At 41.0% G+C, this 18,575-nt stretch overlaps 1 protein-coding gene across 1 annotated transcript in view; it reads left to right on the top strand.

The window, feature by feature from the left end:
* Window positions 1-18,575, top strand: part of LOC110523375 (formin-binding protein 1) — a 120,179-nt gene that overhangs the window by 91,292 nt on the left and 10,312 nt on the right. The window contains 6 exon segments of the mRNA XM_036977007.1: window positions 2,192-2,338; window positions 5,149-5,352; window positions 7,143-7,172; window positions 7,174-7,332; window positions 12,825-12,839; window positions 17,054-17,163. Coding sequence (XP_036832902.1) covers window positions 2,192-2,338; window positions 5,149-5,352; window positions 7,143-7,172; window positions 7,174-7,332; window positions 12,825-12,839; window positions 17,054-17,163 — 665 coding nt within the window.

Genomic DNA, 18,575 nt, shown 5'->3' with positions numbered 1-18,575 from the left:
ACAGGAGAAGTACTCCAGATATAACAAACTGACCCTAGCCCCCCGACACATAAACTACTGCAGCATAAATACTGGAGGCTTAGACAGGAGGGATCAGGAGACACTGTGGCCCCATCCGATGATACCCCCAGACAGGGCCAAACAGGAAGGATATAACCCCACCCACTTTGCCAAAGCACAGCCCGCACACCACTAGAGGGATATCTTCAACCACCAACTTACCATCCTGAGACAAGGCCGAGTATAGCCCACAAAGATCTCCGCCACGGCACAACCCAAGGGGGGGCGCCAACCCAGACAGGAAGATCACAGCAGTGACTCAACCCACTCAAGTGACGCACCCCTCCTAGGGACAGCATGAAAGAGCACCAGTAAGCCAGTGACTCAGCCCCTGTAATTCTCTGACAGAGAATCCCAGTGAAAAGAGAGGAACCGGCCAGGCAGAGACAGCAAGGGTGGTTCGTTGCTCCAGAGCCTTTCCGTTCACCTTCACACTCCTGAGCCAGACTACACTCAATCATATGACCCACTGAAGAGATTAGTCTTCAGTAAAGACTTCCAGTTAATATTACACACTAATCCCCAGCATATTCCAGATAATACTACACACTAATCCCCAGTATATTCCAGATAATACTACACACTCATCCTAAATATATTCAATTTAATACTACACACTCATCCCCAATATATTCCAAATAATACTACACACTCATCCCCAATATATTCCAGATAATACTACACACTAATTCCCAGTATATTCCAGATAATACTACACACTCATACCCAATATATTCAATTTAATACTACACACTCATCCCTAATATATTCAATTTAATACTACACACTCATCCCCAATATATTCCAGATAATACTACACACTCATCCCCAATATATTCCATATAATACTACACACTAATCCCCAGTATATTCCAGATAATACTACACACTCATACCCAGTATATTCAATTTAATACTACACACTCACCCCTAATATATTCAATTTAATACTACACACTCATCCCCAATATATTCCAGATAATACTACACACTAATCCCCAGTATATTCCAGATAATACTACACACTCATCCTCAATATATTCAATTTAATACTACACACTCATCCCCAATATATTCCAGATAATACTACACACTAATCCCCAGTATATTCCAGATAATACTACACACTCACCCCCAATATATTCCAGATATTGCTACACACTAATCCCCAGTATATTCCAGATAATACTACTCACTCATCCCCAATATATTCCAGATAATACGACACACTAATCCCCAGTATATTCCAGATAATACTACACACTCATCCCCAACATATTCAATTTAATACTACACACTCATCCCCAATATATTCCAGATAATACTACACACTAATCCCCAGTATCTTCCAGATAATACTACACACTCATCCCCAATATATTCAATATAATACTACACACTCATCCCCAATATATTCCAGATAATACCACACACTCATCCCCAAAATATTCCAGGCAATACCACACATTACTACATCCTCATCCCCAACATATTCCAGATAACCTAAAGAAAATACACATTACTACAGACAGTAATGCCCTCATCTGTCTCAATGTCTTTTCATTTAATTGACAATTTTAAAATACATTACAACCCCAACTTATGGACACACTGCATTTGAAGATGACACTAACTAAAGTTAATAATAAAAAAAAAAAGATTTTCATTTTGGTCCTCTTATTAACAATTAACAATTATGTAGATGAATAAAACAGAGGTTGATGATGATCATCGTAGAGTTCCTTCACAACAGACTGTGCCCACTCATGGTGAAGACTGGTGCATCTGCTGGCAACCCATTTGAGTTAGATGATAGTTTGATGATAGTGATGCCAGGTGATGACATGACGTTAACGCTGCCGACTCTGATGTTATCCCTGGCCTCTTTACAGCCGGTGATAGTAATGGAGTTGGCTTGCTGGCCAGTGGTGTCAGAGACAGTTTGAAAAGCAACCTCCGAACTATGGTATCTTTGAACCAATTATAGACGTCTTCATAGATTTACAGTACCTTACATACTTGGCAGCAGTATAGTGTGGTACGACCACAGAGCTACTGTCTTATAGTATGCAATAGGATGCTGGTGTTACAGCATTGTAATAAGGATCGTTGTGTGTTTGTGTGTATGTAGAAACTCCAGGAGATGGAGGAGAGGCGGATCGAGAGGGTGGGTGTGTCCATGAAGACATACGCAGAGGTGGACCGTGAGGTGCTGCCTATTGTAGGGAAATGTCTAGACGGAATGACCAAGGCTGCTGAGTCCATCGAGCCAAAGACTGTGAGTATGTATGCACAAGATTGTGTGTACAGTCTTCTTCCAGGCTAGAACCATGTGGGTACTATGTGTTGTTGATGGTATTCCTCCCTCACCAGAGTCCAGGCTCTTGGCCTTACAAAATTCAGAGATACTGAGGTATTTGCCTCACCCATCCACCTCAAATGCTCATCTGTTAAGTCATAACAAGACCTGGGATTAAAACGGGTGAGAATGCTTTCTTTGGAGCCTTCTCATTCACTCAGCCGCCTGACTCAGCCAATCATCTCTGGGTTCATTTAAGCCCCATCCCTTGACACTCCCACAGTTAATGGTTTCAGAGAGAGAGCTGGGAAAACAGCAATGTAACAGGAGCAATAATGAGAGAATGAGTGCAGAGAAAGAGAGGCCTATGGAGAGAGAGAGAGAGAGAGAGCGAGAGAGAGAGAGAGAGAGAGAGAGAGAGAGAGAGAGAGAGAAGGGGAGAGAGATAGGTACAGACAAAGATCTTTCTGTACTTTTCTCCGTTCATCTTTCCCTCAATCCTGACTAGTCTCCCAGTCCCTGCCGCTGAAAGACATCCCCACAGCATGATGCTACCACCACCATGCTTCACCGTAGGGATGGTACCAGGTTTCTTCCAGACGTAGTGTCTGGCTTTCAGGCCAAAGAGTTCAATCTTGCTTTCATCCGACCAGAGAATCTTGTTTCTAATGGTCTGAGTCCTTTAGTCACCTTTTGGTAAACTCCAAGCAGGCTGTCGTGCCTTTTACTGAGGAGTGGTTTGCGTCTGGCCACTCTACCATAAAGGCCTGATTGGTGGAGTGCTGCAGAGATGGTTGTCCTTCTGGAAGGTTCTCCCATCTCTACAGAGGATTTAAACATTTCTAAAAAACAGTTTTTGCTTTGTCATTATGGACTATTGTGACGTAACGTAACAAAATGTGGAAAATGGGAAGGGGTCTGAATACTTTCCGAATGCAATGTATTGGGACAGTGAAGCTAAAACTTTTAATTTGGCTTTATATTCCAGGATTCTGGATTTGAGATCTAATGTTTCATATGAGGTGACAGTACAGAATGTCACCTTTTATTTTAGGGTATTTTCATAAAAATCTGATTTACCATTTAGAAATCAAGCATTTGAAGGTCAAATTCACTTTTGTGTATTAAAGTAGTAGTAGTAGTATTTGTTCAAAAATTCCTTACACTTAATGACTACATCAAGCATGTAACTCTACAAACTTGTTGGATGCATTTGCAGGTTTTTTTTGGTTGTGTTCCAGATTGTTGTGCCCAATAGATATTAATGGTAAATAATGTATTGTGTCATTTTGGAGTCACCGAGAGGTGGGGCGAGTACTTGATTGAGCAGAGTAGCGTGATGCTGCCACTACCGTTGTTTGACCGATATGGTATCAGTCTGGACCCATACACTCTTTGAAAAAAAGATGCTATCTAGAACCAAAAAGGCTGTCCCAAGAGGAAAACCGTTTGAAGAACCCTTTTGGTTCCAGGTAGAACCGTTTCCGCAGAGTGTTCTACATGGAACCCAAAAGAGTTCTAACTGGAACCCAAAAGGGTTCTACCTAAAACCAAAAAGAGTTCTCCTATGGGGACAGCCACAGAACCCTTTTGGGACCCTTTTTTCAAAGAGTGGCTGGTCCTAACTTTACACAATACTACACAGATATAGCAAAATAAGAATATAATACACTTCTATATGAATGTGGATGCTACCATGACTACAGCTAATCATGAATTAATTGTGAATAATGATGAGGTAAAAATGTACAGAGGCACAAAGATCATGCCCCTGAGACATGCTAACCTCTCACCATTACCAGTAACGTTAGCATTTTTTGTTGGGTATATTTATGCATCTGTAACTTTCTCACTCATCATTATTCATGATTCATTCATGAATAAACTCAAATATGAGGTGACATTCTGTACTGTCGCCTCATATTAAACATTTGATCTCAAATAAAATAGGCTGGAGTATAGTGCCAAATTAAAAGTTTTCGCTTGGGTGAGTGTTGCGTGAGGTATCACACTACATTGTGTAAGGAGGGAGCAGCTAGTCTGGATCTGGCCACTTCACTGTCTGCACACACAAGGTTAACTATGAGTTAACTACTTCAGCAGAAAACATACACACGCTTGACAGTATACGTGAGTCATTTATATGTGACTCATTGAGTAAAAAAACATTGGATTTTTCAAGCATTCAATCCAGTATGCCAAGATGGCGGACGCTATCTTAGTGCTAGCTATAGAAAATCATCAGCCTAATATATTGAGATGTCTCATGTTGGCTGCATGCCTGGTTTGACAAAGCCTATCCCTGGGGTGTCACTAAGGGAAGGAGGGGAGGTTACTAAATTAAGGCCTGTGCTGTTCCAGTAAAAAGAGTAGGAATAATAGATTCACATGGAATGGCTCCCTTCCATATCCTCTCTACACAGAATTAGCCTATGGCTCTGTCATGGCTCAGAGCCTATGGCTCTGTCTCTACCGCCAGCAGCAGTCAGGCTGATGACCTCTTACCTCTTCCCTCTGGCCTTATCAGTATGAAGATAGAGATACCGATACAGACCCTGTAACTCTGTAGTGAACAATGAGCGGTGTCCTAATTGACACTTTATATTTCTGGACTTTTACATTTAACCTGCTTTTTAGGAATTCTTGGAATAGAAATTGAGTTTTCTGGTCATATTCAAATGTTATTATGAAACTGCTGACTGCCATAAGAGATAGGAGAGACCTAACAGATCTATCTCCCCCTTACTATCTCTCACTCTACCATCTCTCCCCCTACCCCACCCCACCAGGACTCTAAGCAGGTAGTGGAGTCGTACAAGTCTGGGTTTGAGCCCCCAGGGGACGTAGAGTTTGAGGACTACGGGCCGGGACAGACCATGAAGAGGACTGTCTCTGAGACCAGCCTGTCCAACTCACGAGGAGAGGCCAAGGAACGTCCCGGCGGGGGCAAGAGCAAAGGCAAACTGTGGCCTTTCATTAAGAACAAGAACAAGGTAACATACACTCCCACATACTCAAAGGTACTGTGTATAGCGATACCTCACAGGGTCAAGTGTATTATTTGTGGAGTGGTTGTGACATCACTTCATTCTCCCTGTACAAGAATGTCCAATGTTTTTGGCCACACTGTTGGCTATAACAAGGCTTAAATACTGTAACTTCGGGGGACATTGTTGTAGGTTACACTGTCAAATGTGACTTTAATGCTCTATTTTGGTTATTGTTATAGTTCTGTTCAGTTCGTTTTAATTTATCATTGTAATTGCAATAATTCTGTCGTTACAGTACGTCAGTAGTATTGTCAGTGTGGTTGTTATTATTTGCCATCCTTTTCCTGGTTACTCACTAGTCATCATTGTCACCATCATTGTCGTTGAGCCACCAACTCTCAACTTAACCAAAACCCACTAATACATCGATAACTGAGTCCCACCACCACCCCCTCCTCTCTCTCTCTCTCTCTCTCCCTCTCTCTCTGGTGATAAACTAAAATGACAGATTAACTCACTCCTCTGCACTCTGACTGTATGTCCTGTAGCCTAATAACAGTCTCACTCCCTGATCGTGCTCTTACAATGGTGGTCTGTCTGGAATGGCCTTCTCATAGCCCCTTGCTTCTGTGTGGCTCATCTGTCTAACATGGGGCCATTTGGGATGAGGTTTTAAGGTTGAGGTGGCACCATGATAGAGCAGAGCACTAGGGTGTGTGTGTGTGTGTGCGGGGGTGTCCTTCCCTAGCTCCGACTCCCTGAGGTTTAATCCCGAGAGAGGGAACCCCATGATGTGTGTGTTGTTTGTTTGGTGTTCTTCCTGTTCATAATGTGTCTGTGTTCAAACTCAAGAGCATAAGGGACAGCTGATGACAGAGTATTTGTCCTCACCTTTTGAGTGAGGCCATGCACGTACTGTACCCTGAGAGTGTGAGGAGAACAGAATGTCCTGGAAGGAGAGGAGACACACACACTCACGTTCACACAGCATGGTGAAAACGTGAGACATTTATATCAGAGCATAGCAGAGATGGGAGACCCTAGTCCAAGTTGTATCTCTTTCTATAAACAGAACTCCTCTTTGAATATAAAAAATGATATTGCAAACCATTTACGTACATTTATTTACTCCTTTGGTTTTAAAAAGATGGGTATACTAAGCTCTTGTGTGCATGTTCACTCACTGAGTAATGTAAGCAATCTGTCAGTACAAATTGCAGATCTCTCTCTAGCTCCCAAATGGCTGGTAGCTCATTAATTGAGCATTAAAGGGTTTGGGCAGAGAGAGTTAGGTTTCTGTGATGATGACCTGAAATTTAGCTGCTGTCGCATCTCAGAGGATGTGGGGAATTTCTAGTCCAACCGCTCGCATGTGATGAGGTTTCCAGAAAATTGATATTACAAAATGGAAGCTTGCATGTGCTTCTCTGTGAAACTGTCTGCTTAAATGTGTTGCATCAGCACCTAGCTCTAACACTATTAACGCTTCTCACTCACTCTGCTTACGTTACGACCTTCGACCTTTGTTTTACTTTGTTTGTTTGACAAGATTATTCTACATTACTACATAACAGCTGGGTATGACACTGGGGTTGTTTGTGTTTGACATCTCTCTTGGTTGTCTCTGTTTCCGTTGGGTTTTTCTCTTACCTGTTTTTAACATTATTTGGGCCCTTATTTATTTATCTCGTTTTGTGTTCCTCCCTCCTTCCTTTTTTGTCCTCTCGTTTTGATTCTGCACCTTTTCCTCCTCCTCCTCCTCCTCCTCGGTCACGGCTCCCTCTTAATGGTAGCTTATGTCCCTGTTAACGTCCCCGCACCAGCCCCCCCCCCGCCCCCCCAGCCTCCAGCCCCCCCTCACCCTGTGCTGTTCCCAACGACCCCCAGTCTCCCAAGCAGAACAAGGAGCCCCTCTCCAACCGCTTCAACGAGTTCATGGCCTCCAAACCCAAAATGACCTGCCTCCGGAGCCTGAGGCGAGGGGTAAGTGTGTGTGTGTGTTGTGCTGTGGATGTGGTCGTTTGTGTGTGAGAGAGAGTGTGTGTGTTGCGTGTGTGCTCGCCTGTCCCTGGGCTCTGTAGCGCCGCTGTATGACGGAGGTTCATCAGGTAGTGTTGACATTAGGCCTATATTCTTCCGTTATTAATCATTCATTGGCTATATATTATGTGTATTACATCATCAGTTTCATGTTATCTCTGGAACACTGGGTAATCATCTCAAAAAAATTATAAAAACTGTACTGGGCCAAATCTATCTTGGACATCTGTCTATCCTCCAGCCTCCTCCATTCAGCGTTCTGCCTGTATCAGTCTCTGTGTACCGCTCTCTCTAGCATGCTTCCATAGTTCTGCTCTACCAGAACCACACAGTCTGTGTTCGTCTCTCTCCAGACATAAACTCAAACTCTCCACCCTGTCTCCACTTTGAACTCTAAAACTGCTTCACACACAATGACCGTGTCGTCTGAGCTCCCTCCTTGTGACAGACATGAGTAGGTGTCCTGCTATATTGTAGCTCTCCTTGAAGTGTTGCCGTAATGATGCAATGAAGGAAATCACAAGTAATACATTGCTAGAAGTAGTAATGGGGAGAGTATAAGCAAATGGAAGAAGTTTTGTTCTTTAGTCAAGAATGACTTCCTCCTAAACAGCCTATCTGGGTCGAACTGAAAATCAGTAACAGTATAATGTATAATGATTATGCATAAAGTCAAAAGTTGGAGTATATTGAATATGATGTTGCGCTGTATGCTGATTGAGTCACTGAGTCTGTCGGGCCAGGCCCGGCATTTAGAAGTGCTATTTTAGAAGCAAGCCCCTGAGGTTCAACACACCCTCTTTATCTGCAGACAGACACGCTGCAGCTATCTGGTGTCACGCTGAGTTTCTATTCCTAAACCATGATCCCTGTCCAGGTCAGGCCATGCCCACGGCACCCCACAAGGCTCCCCTTGACCTCAGGAATGGGCTAGGCTGCTCACGTGTTCTTTCCGGCCTCTACGAATAAAGTTTGTTTATGTTCCTATCTTCTGAACGGCAACAGAAGGAATGGACCAGAGCCATACATTTCTCATAGCTCGGCCCACAACGTATGTGTAACGCTCGACGAAATGCGTAGACCATGGCGCAGCGTGATTTGGGTTCATCATAATTTATTTAAATGTGAACCAGCAACAAAATAATAAAGAGAAACAAACAAACGAACGTACAGCCTTGAAGGGCTCAAAAGCAACAATACAAAAACAAGATCCCACAAACAACAGGTGGGAAAAGGCTGACTAAGTATGATCCCCAATCAGAGGCAACGATAGACAACTGCCTCTGATTGGGAACCATACCAGGCCAACATAAAAATACAAAAACTAGACTACACATAGAAATAATAAACTAGAACACCCCCCCAGTCACGCCCTGACCTACTCCACCATAGAAAATAAATGCTTTCTATGGTCAGGACGTGACAGTATGACGTCTATAAGAACAGAGGATAAGTAATAGTAATAGTAAAACAATGTTCTCTCTGGGATCATATCAAGGAGGAAATAATTGAAGGTCAGGAGAATGAGGAAATGGGGCGAATCTAGCAGGAAGTGAACGTCTTCAATAGAGGAAGTGGAGTAACGGTCATATTCTAAACGTGCAGGCCAGGGTAGTGGTTTTAAATCTGAAGCATTCTTTTCTGTCAATGTTGCAGATGTAAGTTAGTCCCTGACTGTATTCCTTTTATGTAGTACTGTATTGCAGGGAAGGGAGAATAAGAAAGTTCTGGTTTTTGTTTTGGTCGGTCAGGGTGACGTATTGAGCACCAGATTACCTGTTTTTTAAGATTCATATCGCTATATCTGAATCTCTCAATATCATCTTCAACCCTTTTCATATTCCATATTGATTTCGTATTTCTGTTTTTTTGTCTGTATATTAACATTGTTAAGAATATGTTTACACTTTATTTTTGTGTTAAACTTTATTTAACCTTTTTTATTTAGAACAGTAGAGAAGTCAATTCAACACAAGAGCTTTCTTCTCTGTCCTTGAGAGATAAGGACACAGCAGACACTTAAACCGATTAGCCAAAAACTGACCCTTACCTTATTAACCACATTTCTATAAATTCTGAAATGCAATATCAGTTTGGGCGTCAGGTGTGTCCTTATAGCCTTTTCTGCTCTGCCCAAGCTGGCACGGGCGGACATATTGCTTAAACGCCTGCTCCGTTGGACAGCACCCCAGTGTAATAGTAATCCAGAATACCTCTTAGAGAAGTACTCCATCTCTGGGTCAGGCTGGTCTAGTTATTAGTCTGTATCGTAGTACAGCACTATACTGTACAGGTGCTGTTAATGAGTGAAAGTATTCACATTATCAATTTAATAAAGCTCAGTACTAAGCAGAATATTAGTTGTGAAATAAACGTTTACTTCCCTTGATACAGTATCTTTGAGAGGACCAATGTCAGTTTTTGAGCATATTATTACTTTTTTTCATTGACTTGGTTATATAAAATGTGATATGAGTCTGTATTTGAATATCATGCTAGTTGTGTCTGTAGGTGGGGTTCTGGGTTCAGTCTCTGGCTAAGGGCTGCACAGCAGAGGGATTTTTCCACCAGCATGCCCCAGTGGGAGTGCCTGTTATTCCTCAGCCTTCTGGGGCCCGGCCCTCTGATCCAACACCAGATACACACAGAGAGAGAGAGAGAGAGAGATGGAGGGAGTGAGAGAGAGTGTTTATGTGAGAGAGCGAGGATAACTGATGACAGCATCATGAGAGTTAGTTAGTGTGTGTGTGAAAGACAGAAAGAGAGGGAGAGAGATGAATGATGTAAGTCTTTGAATGAGTGAGCGTGTGTGTGGGGGGGAAGTAGTAAATCCATTAGCTTCATTAGTAGCCCTGTGCTAATTGATGAAGCTGTTTTCTCTCTGATAACCACGGCAGCAGCCTCCTACTCGCCCTCGCTTGCTCTGTTATCACAAAGACTGGAGGACTCTGGGCATACCCACTTACGCTTTCGAGGCTAGTCAACATGTCGTAAGTGCGTATGTTGGCCGACTGTGTGTTCGTTTGCGTTAGGAAATATATGTGTGTGTCTGGGCCATGTGCGGCATAGACAGTAGTCTCATTTAATGATGATAACATTGACAGTATATATACACACACATTTATCACATTTACAGTCACACAAAAACATAGAAATAATCATTTCCTGTTATCTGTTTCTTTAGTCATTTTCGGTAGTTTTGTTTCCTTCTAAATGAGGCTAGTGTCTGTGACTGCGTCAGGCTATTTCACATGGCCCTGCTGCCCTGTCATAAGACCACACTAGTCAAATGATCAGAACAAAAGAGGACCTCATTTCCTGTCCCACATCTCAGCTTGAGGCACTATTTGTCACAACAGCAGAATTGCCTTGGACTTTCTGTTGCTGCAGTGCACATTTGTTAGTGGTTAATTCTCAAAGTGTCACAAGCACTACATTTAAACTAAGGAAGTAGGATTGGAGCATGGTGGATGATGGTCACCCCACCGTTTGCTCCTATATCTTATTTTTTGGGGTGCACAACATTGGGTTTGTGGTGCTCGTTACACTTTCAGGAAGTTTAGTCTACCCAGCTCTTCTTTCAGTGTGCTGACACCATTGCACCATAGCCTGTATGTATATAGACCATGTATGAATATGTACCTGTATATATATATACCTGTCTGTCTGGGTTGTCTGCTAAGTCAGGATTTGACTCAATATACCCCGCAGGAATTTGACTATTTCCTTGAAGGAAATAACAAACGCGAGAACCATTTGAAGTGTAGAGAAGTGTACAGAGAGGGAGAAATAGGCTGATCCTGAGCCATTCCATGTGGATGACTTGATTACAGGACTGAAGTGAGTATAACCCTGCCTCATCCTAGCTCCTGAGTGCAGCCTGTGAGCTGTTAACTGGATTACAAATCATTCACTGTAGCTATAGCAGCCCAGTGCATGTTAAAGTATCTCTCTTTTATGTCGTACAAACTACGTCCTCATAATAAGTCATTACAATGATTCAGACTGGAGTGACCCACTGTGTTAAAGTATCTCTCCTCTCTAGAACTATGGAGCTAACAATGAGCTCTAATGATCTTTAATAGTGACCTCACTACATGTGCAATTAAACCAAAGCAATTAACAAAAACCTCTTTTCCGCCTTAAATTATTTTTCCAGTTCTATTTTCTATCTATAATTTTCCTTAATTGTCCTTTAATTTAACAGTTATCAATCATAAGTCACTGTTTCTTTGCAAGACCCCTCCCCCTCAATTAACCATTGAAGAAGGTGAACGAAAGTCATTATGGTTATAGTTTTATTGAACAGATGGTTACTACTGTAGGTCCTGGTATAGCTTTGAATCTAGGAGCAACTTCTCCCTAGCATGAGTTCCAGTCTGTTTATGCTCTTTTGCCAACTCAGATTGGCACAAACAGACTTAGGCTAACCTCTTTTAGGAGTGAATGTCCAGTCAGTTTGAAACATACACACTGCCTCTGAACTGTCATCATGCTTAGCCATAACACATGCTGCTATCACCCCCTGCTGTTACAATGCTGTCATTGTGGGGGAAGAAATGAGGGATGCAGGAAGGGAAGAGGGTTGTGGAATCATCCCCTAATCTGACCTCCTGTTTCCCTACAATGAGTGTGGGTGCGTCCACTCGTCTCTCTCCATCTTTCTCTTCTCTCAAGTTGCTCGCTCTCATTTGCCGTCCTGTGCAGTATAGACTTGTGAGTTGGCTTACCTATCATCTCAAGTCATTCAAAACGCTTTTCTTATTTTTTCATTAATCCCTGAAAGCTGACATTGAACTTGGCCAAATTAGAAAAAAGTTAACCAGAGCCATACGTTAGAGTAACATATGGCTCAGGAAGACAATAGAAGGGTCCTGAGAATGACCAGGTATTGTCTTGGCATGACCTATTGCTGTGGTAACGCAAACTTAGTTTTCCATTGTAATCAGAACAAACTGTGGCATACCGGGCATCCGATATCCACAGATATACATGAGCATCCAAACTAACCAGCATCTGCAAAGAACCACAGACCCTTAGCAGACCCTCATATCTCATCGGTCATTTTCACAAATGCTCTCATACCTGATGGATCTATGCATTTGCTGTTTGGTTTTGAAAGTGCCGGTTATCTCTTTGGTCAATACCACAGGGACATATTTGGTGTGGGTTTGATGATCAAAGCTCAGCAATATATCATACAAGGCATCCAATACTTCTACATTCCCCTTTCCAGGTTAAAACCCACCTCTTTTCATTATATTGGGAAGTGTGGCTAAGGAGCTGCTTTGTGATCAATATATCCATGTCAACGCACATGTGCATGCTATGCCAGGGGGAAACATGACCAATGCTACATGTTATTCTGCTGTTGTCTGACTTGTCTGTTCTCTTTCTCTCCTGCCGTTTCCCTCTCCCCTCTTCCTCCCATGAAGCTTTCTCTCAAGTTGGTAAGCATGACCATAACACTGCATGACCGTAGTGGCATGAACCCTATTCTGAGCGTAGCGTGCACGTCCTCCTAGCAACACCAAAAATGGTTGATAATTCTATGTGACCGTTGTTTGTGTTCAGTTCCTTTCGTCCGGACTTATTTATTCATTTTGTTGTGACATGACGATGGATTTTACAGACCCTTGTTGTCTCATTTGTTTATTTTGTTGTGTGTCTTGTTTGTTGTGTCTCTCCCGCTGTGCCTGTGTGCTCTGTGCAGATCACATTCAATTCCCACGTCCGGAATCTGATTGAGGTGATCAGAATTACTGTTCTTGTTTTGTATGTCCGTCTGTCAGAACTGGGTTTCAAGTACTATTTGAAATCTTTTAACTTAAGCCACTTTTCTAATCCATTGCAACAGACAAGCACAGCTGAAGGATTTTGACATTTTTTCAGATAGTATTTTGAACCTAGTTCTGTCTGTCCATCTGCTAGTTCCATTCCCTTTGATCTATCACCATAATCATTAGAGATAAAAGACAGATGATCCCAATAAATAAATCATAGATCCCTACAATAGATAAATCATAATCATAGCTGATAAAGATAGAGGGTAGATAGAATCAAAGATGTTTAAAGAGATAGATGCAGCTTTTAATGAATGGTAATTTAGCAGTGCATTCACAATGCAGGGCTCTAAAGATGTTGTTCAGCATTAGCTGCCAGACTCCGTTCTGATGTAGAAATTAATGGCACGAAAAAAGAGCTAGACTAAAACATCCAGATAATTCTAAGCCTTCCAGGAATACCATGTATTTTCCACTGAAATGCAGAATAGATGGGAACAAAGGAAATGGGAGCTTTTGGTCTGTCAGGTAGAAACTAAACTCATCTCCAGGCTCAAATGCTACAGAGAGAGAGCTGGCTGGTGGATGAGATTAGATAGAGATGGGCTTTGAAAAAGGTTTCTATCAGGACTTATTCAATGTAATGTAATGTTTTGATGAATTATCTACACCTCTAAATTTCAAGCCCTGTGAAGAATTTGGATTGATCAATTATAATCAACTGCCCTGAAATTATTGTAGATCTCCTTAGTCTATCACAATAACATAATCCATGATAATCATTAGTTAATAACTTTGTGTGTAGTAATAATTATCGAATGGTCAACTATGCATGTCAAACCCTTTGTGTAGAGATTAGAAATGATCAGGATCTGTCAACAGTGATTAAATGTAATCAAGTAGATTTGAGTACCAGTAAAATGTTTGGACACACCTACTCATTCCGGGGTTTTTCTTTATTTGTACTATTTTTGAGATTGTAGAATAATAGTGAAGACATCAAAACTATGAAATAAGACAGATGGAATCATGTAGTAACAAAAAAAGTGTTAAACAAATCAAAATATATTTTATATTTGAGATTCTTTAAAGTAGTTACCCTTTGCCTTGATGACATATTTGCACACTCTTAGCATTCTCTCAACCAGCTTCATGAAGTAGTCACCTGGAATTAATTTTATTTAACAGCTGTGCCTTGTTAAAAGTGAATTTGTAGAATTTCTTTCCTTCTTAATGCATTTGAGCCAATCAGTTGTGTTGTGACAAGCTTGGGGTGGTATACAGTCCATATTATGGCAAGAACAGCTCAAATAAGCAAAGAGAAACGACAGCCCATCATTACTTTAAGACATGAAGGTCAGTCAATCCGGAAAAGTTCAAGAACTTTTAAAGTTTCTTCAAGCGCAGTCGCAAAAACCATCAAGCACTATGATGAAACTGGCGCTCATGAGGACCACCACAGGAAAGGAAGACCCAGAGTTACCTCTGCTGCAGAGGATAAGTTCATTAGAGTTACCAGCCTCAGAAATTGTAGCCCAAATAAATTCTTCACAGAATTCAAGTAACAGACACATCTCAACATCAACTCTTCAGAGGAGACTGCGTGAATCAGGCCTTCATGGTCGAATTGCTGCAAAGAAGCCACTACTAAAGCACACCAATAAGAAGAAGAGACTTGCTTGGGCCAAGAAACACAAGCAATGGAGATTAGACTGGTGTAAATCTGTACTTTGGTCTGATGAGTCCAAATTTTTGATTTCAACCGCCGTGTCTTTGTGAGACACAGAGTAAGTGAACGGATGATCTCCGCATGTGTGGTTCCCACCGTGAAGCATGTAGGTGTGATTGTGTGGGGGTGCTTTGCTGGTGACACTGTAGGTGATTTATTTGAATTCAAGGCACACTTTACCAGCATGGCTACCAGAGCATTCTGCAGCGATACACCATCCCATCTGGTTTGCGCTTAGTGGGACTATCATTTGTTTTTCAACAGGACAATGACCCAACACACCTCCAGGCTGTGTAAGGATTATTTGACCAAGAAGGAAAGTGATGGAGTGCTGCATCAGATGACCTGGCCTCAACCCAATTGAGATGGTTTGGGATGAGTTGGACTGCAGAGTGAAGGAAAAGCAGCCAACATGTGCTCAGCATATGTGGGGACCCCTTCAAGACTGTTGGAAAATCATTCCAGGTGAAGCTGGTTGAGAGAATGCCAAGAGTGTTCAAAACTGCCATCAAGGTAAAGGGTGGCAACTTTGAAGAATCTGAAATATAAAATACATTTTTATTTGTTTAACATATTTTTGGTTATTTCATGATTCCATATGTGTTATTTTATATTTTTGATGTCTTCACTATTATTCTACAATCTCAAAAATAGTAAAAATAAAGAAAAAGCCTGGAATGAGTAGGTGTGTCCAAACTTTTGACTGGTACTGTATATCTGAGTGTGAACTTTATATTTTACAGGTAAGTTACTGGATAAAAAAAAACACATGTATAGCATATTGTCTTGTGAGTGGTGTGGAGTATTTAGTTTTTACCAACATCTACAGAAATCAATAGCAAGCATGTTGTTCTTTATTCTTGTGATTAACTATTTATATACAGTAAATAATATAAGTATTTTTTGGAGCATAATCAAGAGCATGTTGAATGAAACCTGTTTGTTGTGTTGCATGTTGTCTGGTTGGTAAGTGTTGCACAGCGTTGCAGCGCTATGGGATAAAGATCCAGAGCATATTGAATGAAACCTGTTTGTTGTGTTGCATGTTGTCCGGTAAGTGTTGCACAGCGGTGCAGAGAGATGGGGTAAGGAAGGTCATCGCCATGGTAGCCTAGCCTGCTGCGTTTCGATCGGCTTACGTACCAATAAACTCCAGTGACCTCTGACCCCTGGCCAGTAGGACGTTGTCCTTTGGTTCTGCTATGTTACCACAGAGTATTGTCTGAGCCTTAACCGATCCAGTCCAAGCTCATGATCACACAAATACCATAATATTACTGCAGGGTAAAATCTTACATCAATAATACATGAACATGTGAGTAATGCCACAGTAAATAAACCTTCCAGTGGGTTACTCTATATTGACATGCATTCAACAATTATCCAGTTATTGTATTGTAATACATGCATTTGTAAAAATAAAAATACATAAATTGTTTTAAACTGACCAAATAGCACCACGAAGTGCTGTATCTCTGAACTGCAGCATAAACAGAAGACAAAAGGCAGGTTGTTAATTTGGAAAGTGGAGCAGGTCGAGCACAGAACAGAGAGAATGTCTCACCATCATCAGAGATGATCGATATGTATTCTATCAAAGAATCTCCTTCATCAGGAAACATTATACCATCTGCCCTCAAATGGTCCCACAGATTTCATTTCAGAAACACTACCTCCTTTTAACAGGAGTCATCTTCTCTCTCGACAGTTATGAAATGAACACAGAAATGTGATTTGACTGGATATGAAGTGATACAGCCTAATATCTTTTGAGGCTTGGGACTGAATAGGTGAAAGGTGGTTGTAGGGCTTACCTTCACACAGAGACCCCCCCCCTCCCCCAACCAGAGGTTAATGGTAGATTATAGTGCTGCAGTATCTCCTTCACCAGCTGCCATAACTCTATCAGATACACAACCCTAAATGATAGGGAATTCATTTATCCTAATGGCTTTTCTGTAAGGGGGATACTGCACCTAAAGGTTCCTAGTGTTAGATAGAGAGCCTGAACATCCGAGAGGGATGTTACATGTTATTCATATATTTTACAAAGAGGGTGTACAACGCTCCTGAAACTCACTTTGTCTCCAACTTGTCTTGTTCTCTCCCACTCTCTTGCTACCATTTCTATCTCCATTTCTCTGTCTCTCAGGGCTCTGGACCGGAGGACTTCAGCCACCTGCCCCCAGAGCAGAGGAGAAAGAAGCTTCAGGCCAAGATAGACGACATAAATAAGGACATCCAGAAAGAGATGGACCAGAAGTAAGTATGTGTCTGTGTTTTCAACATAAGCCTCATCCATATTTGTTTGGAAATGATGTCCTACCTCGTCCCTAAAAGCTCACTTCCTTTAGTGTCAGCCCTGTTGTGGAAACAACATGTCCCCAGTAAAACTGCGGCGATGATGCAAAACCCATCATATGATGCAAAACGCATCATCATGATGTGGCAAGTGACACATTGCTTCTTGAAAATCCTATATCTTGAAAACATGCAAAAGCATTTGGATTGTCTTAACAGTGGACTAATTAAACAAATACCAAAATAGTTTTTTTTTATAGATTTTTCCTTTAAAAAAATAAGCCTCAAGAAAGCTTCAGACCCAACCAAGGAGTTGTAAATCCCAGGGTCTCTAATTTGTTTCCGTCTGAGTGTTATTAACCAATGTGAGTCTAAGCCGGGAGAGGGGGGTACTACTAAGCTATATGGAATTGTTTTAAGAAGGTCATACTAGGGATCATATTGCTATTTTGAATTTTAAAACCACTTGATGTACCCCAAAAAATATAAAACAATTATTTGATGAACAAATATTTTTGTCCTTACTGCTATTAGCCCATACAAACGCATTAAATAACAGATTCACTACATAGAACAACAGATAGTCGCCCCCAAAAAATCTAAAGGAAGTTTATTCAAAAGTTTCTGTCCTATATCTGCGTGATATAAGAAAGACCAGGAAACATTTGTTATTTGTATATATATATATATATTTTTTTTTTTTACATGTATTTAACCTCTTGTTTTTTGGCACTAAACTGTCTACGCCCTGTGTAAACTGGGGCAAGGGGGTGGTTCTACTAATTTATTTGGAATTGTTTTAAGAAGTCCATACCAAGGATAATTTTGCTATTTGAGATGGATTTTTTTAAATATAGAAAAAATATTTAATTAGAACATCAAATCAAATGTGATTTGTCACATGCACCGAATACAACAGGTAGACCTTACAGTGAAATGCTTACTTACAAGCCCTTAGCCAACAATACAGTTTTAAGAAAAGTAAGTGTTAAGTAAAAAAATAGTTGAGGTAATATGTGCAGTTGAAGTTGGAAGTTTACATACACCTTAGCCAACTACATTTAAACTCAGTTTTTCACAATTCCTGACATTTAATCCTAGTAAAAATTCCCTGTCTTAGGTCAGTTAGGATCACCACGTTATTTTAAGAATGTGAAATGTCAGAATAACAGTAGAGAGAATGATTTATTTCATATTTTATTTCTTTCATCACATTCCCAGTGGATCAGAAGTTTACATACACTCAATTAGTATTTGGTAACATTGCCTTTAACTTGTTATGGCTGCAATCCCACTATCAGGATAAGTGTCATCAACAACCGCTACATACAATAAATATTTCTATAAATATTTATATTCATGAAATCACAAGT

This window comes from Oncorhynchus mykiss, chromosome 5, assembly GCF_013265735.2.
Source record: "Oncorhynchus mykiss isolate Arlee chromosome 5, USDA_OmykA_1.1, whole genome shotgun sequence".
NCBI lineage: Eukaryota > Metazoa > Chordata > Actinopteri > Salmoniformes > Salmonidae > Oncorhynchus > Oncorhynchus mykiss.
The sequence above is the reverse complement of the archived record's forward strand: the minus strand, read 5'-3'. Positions and strand labels throughout refer to the sequence as shown.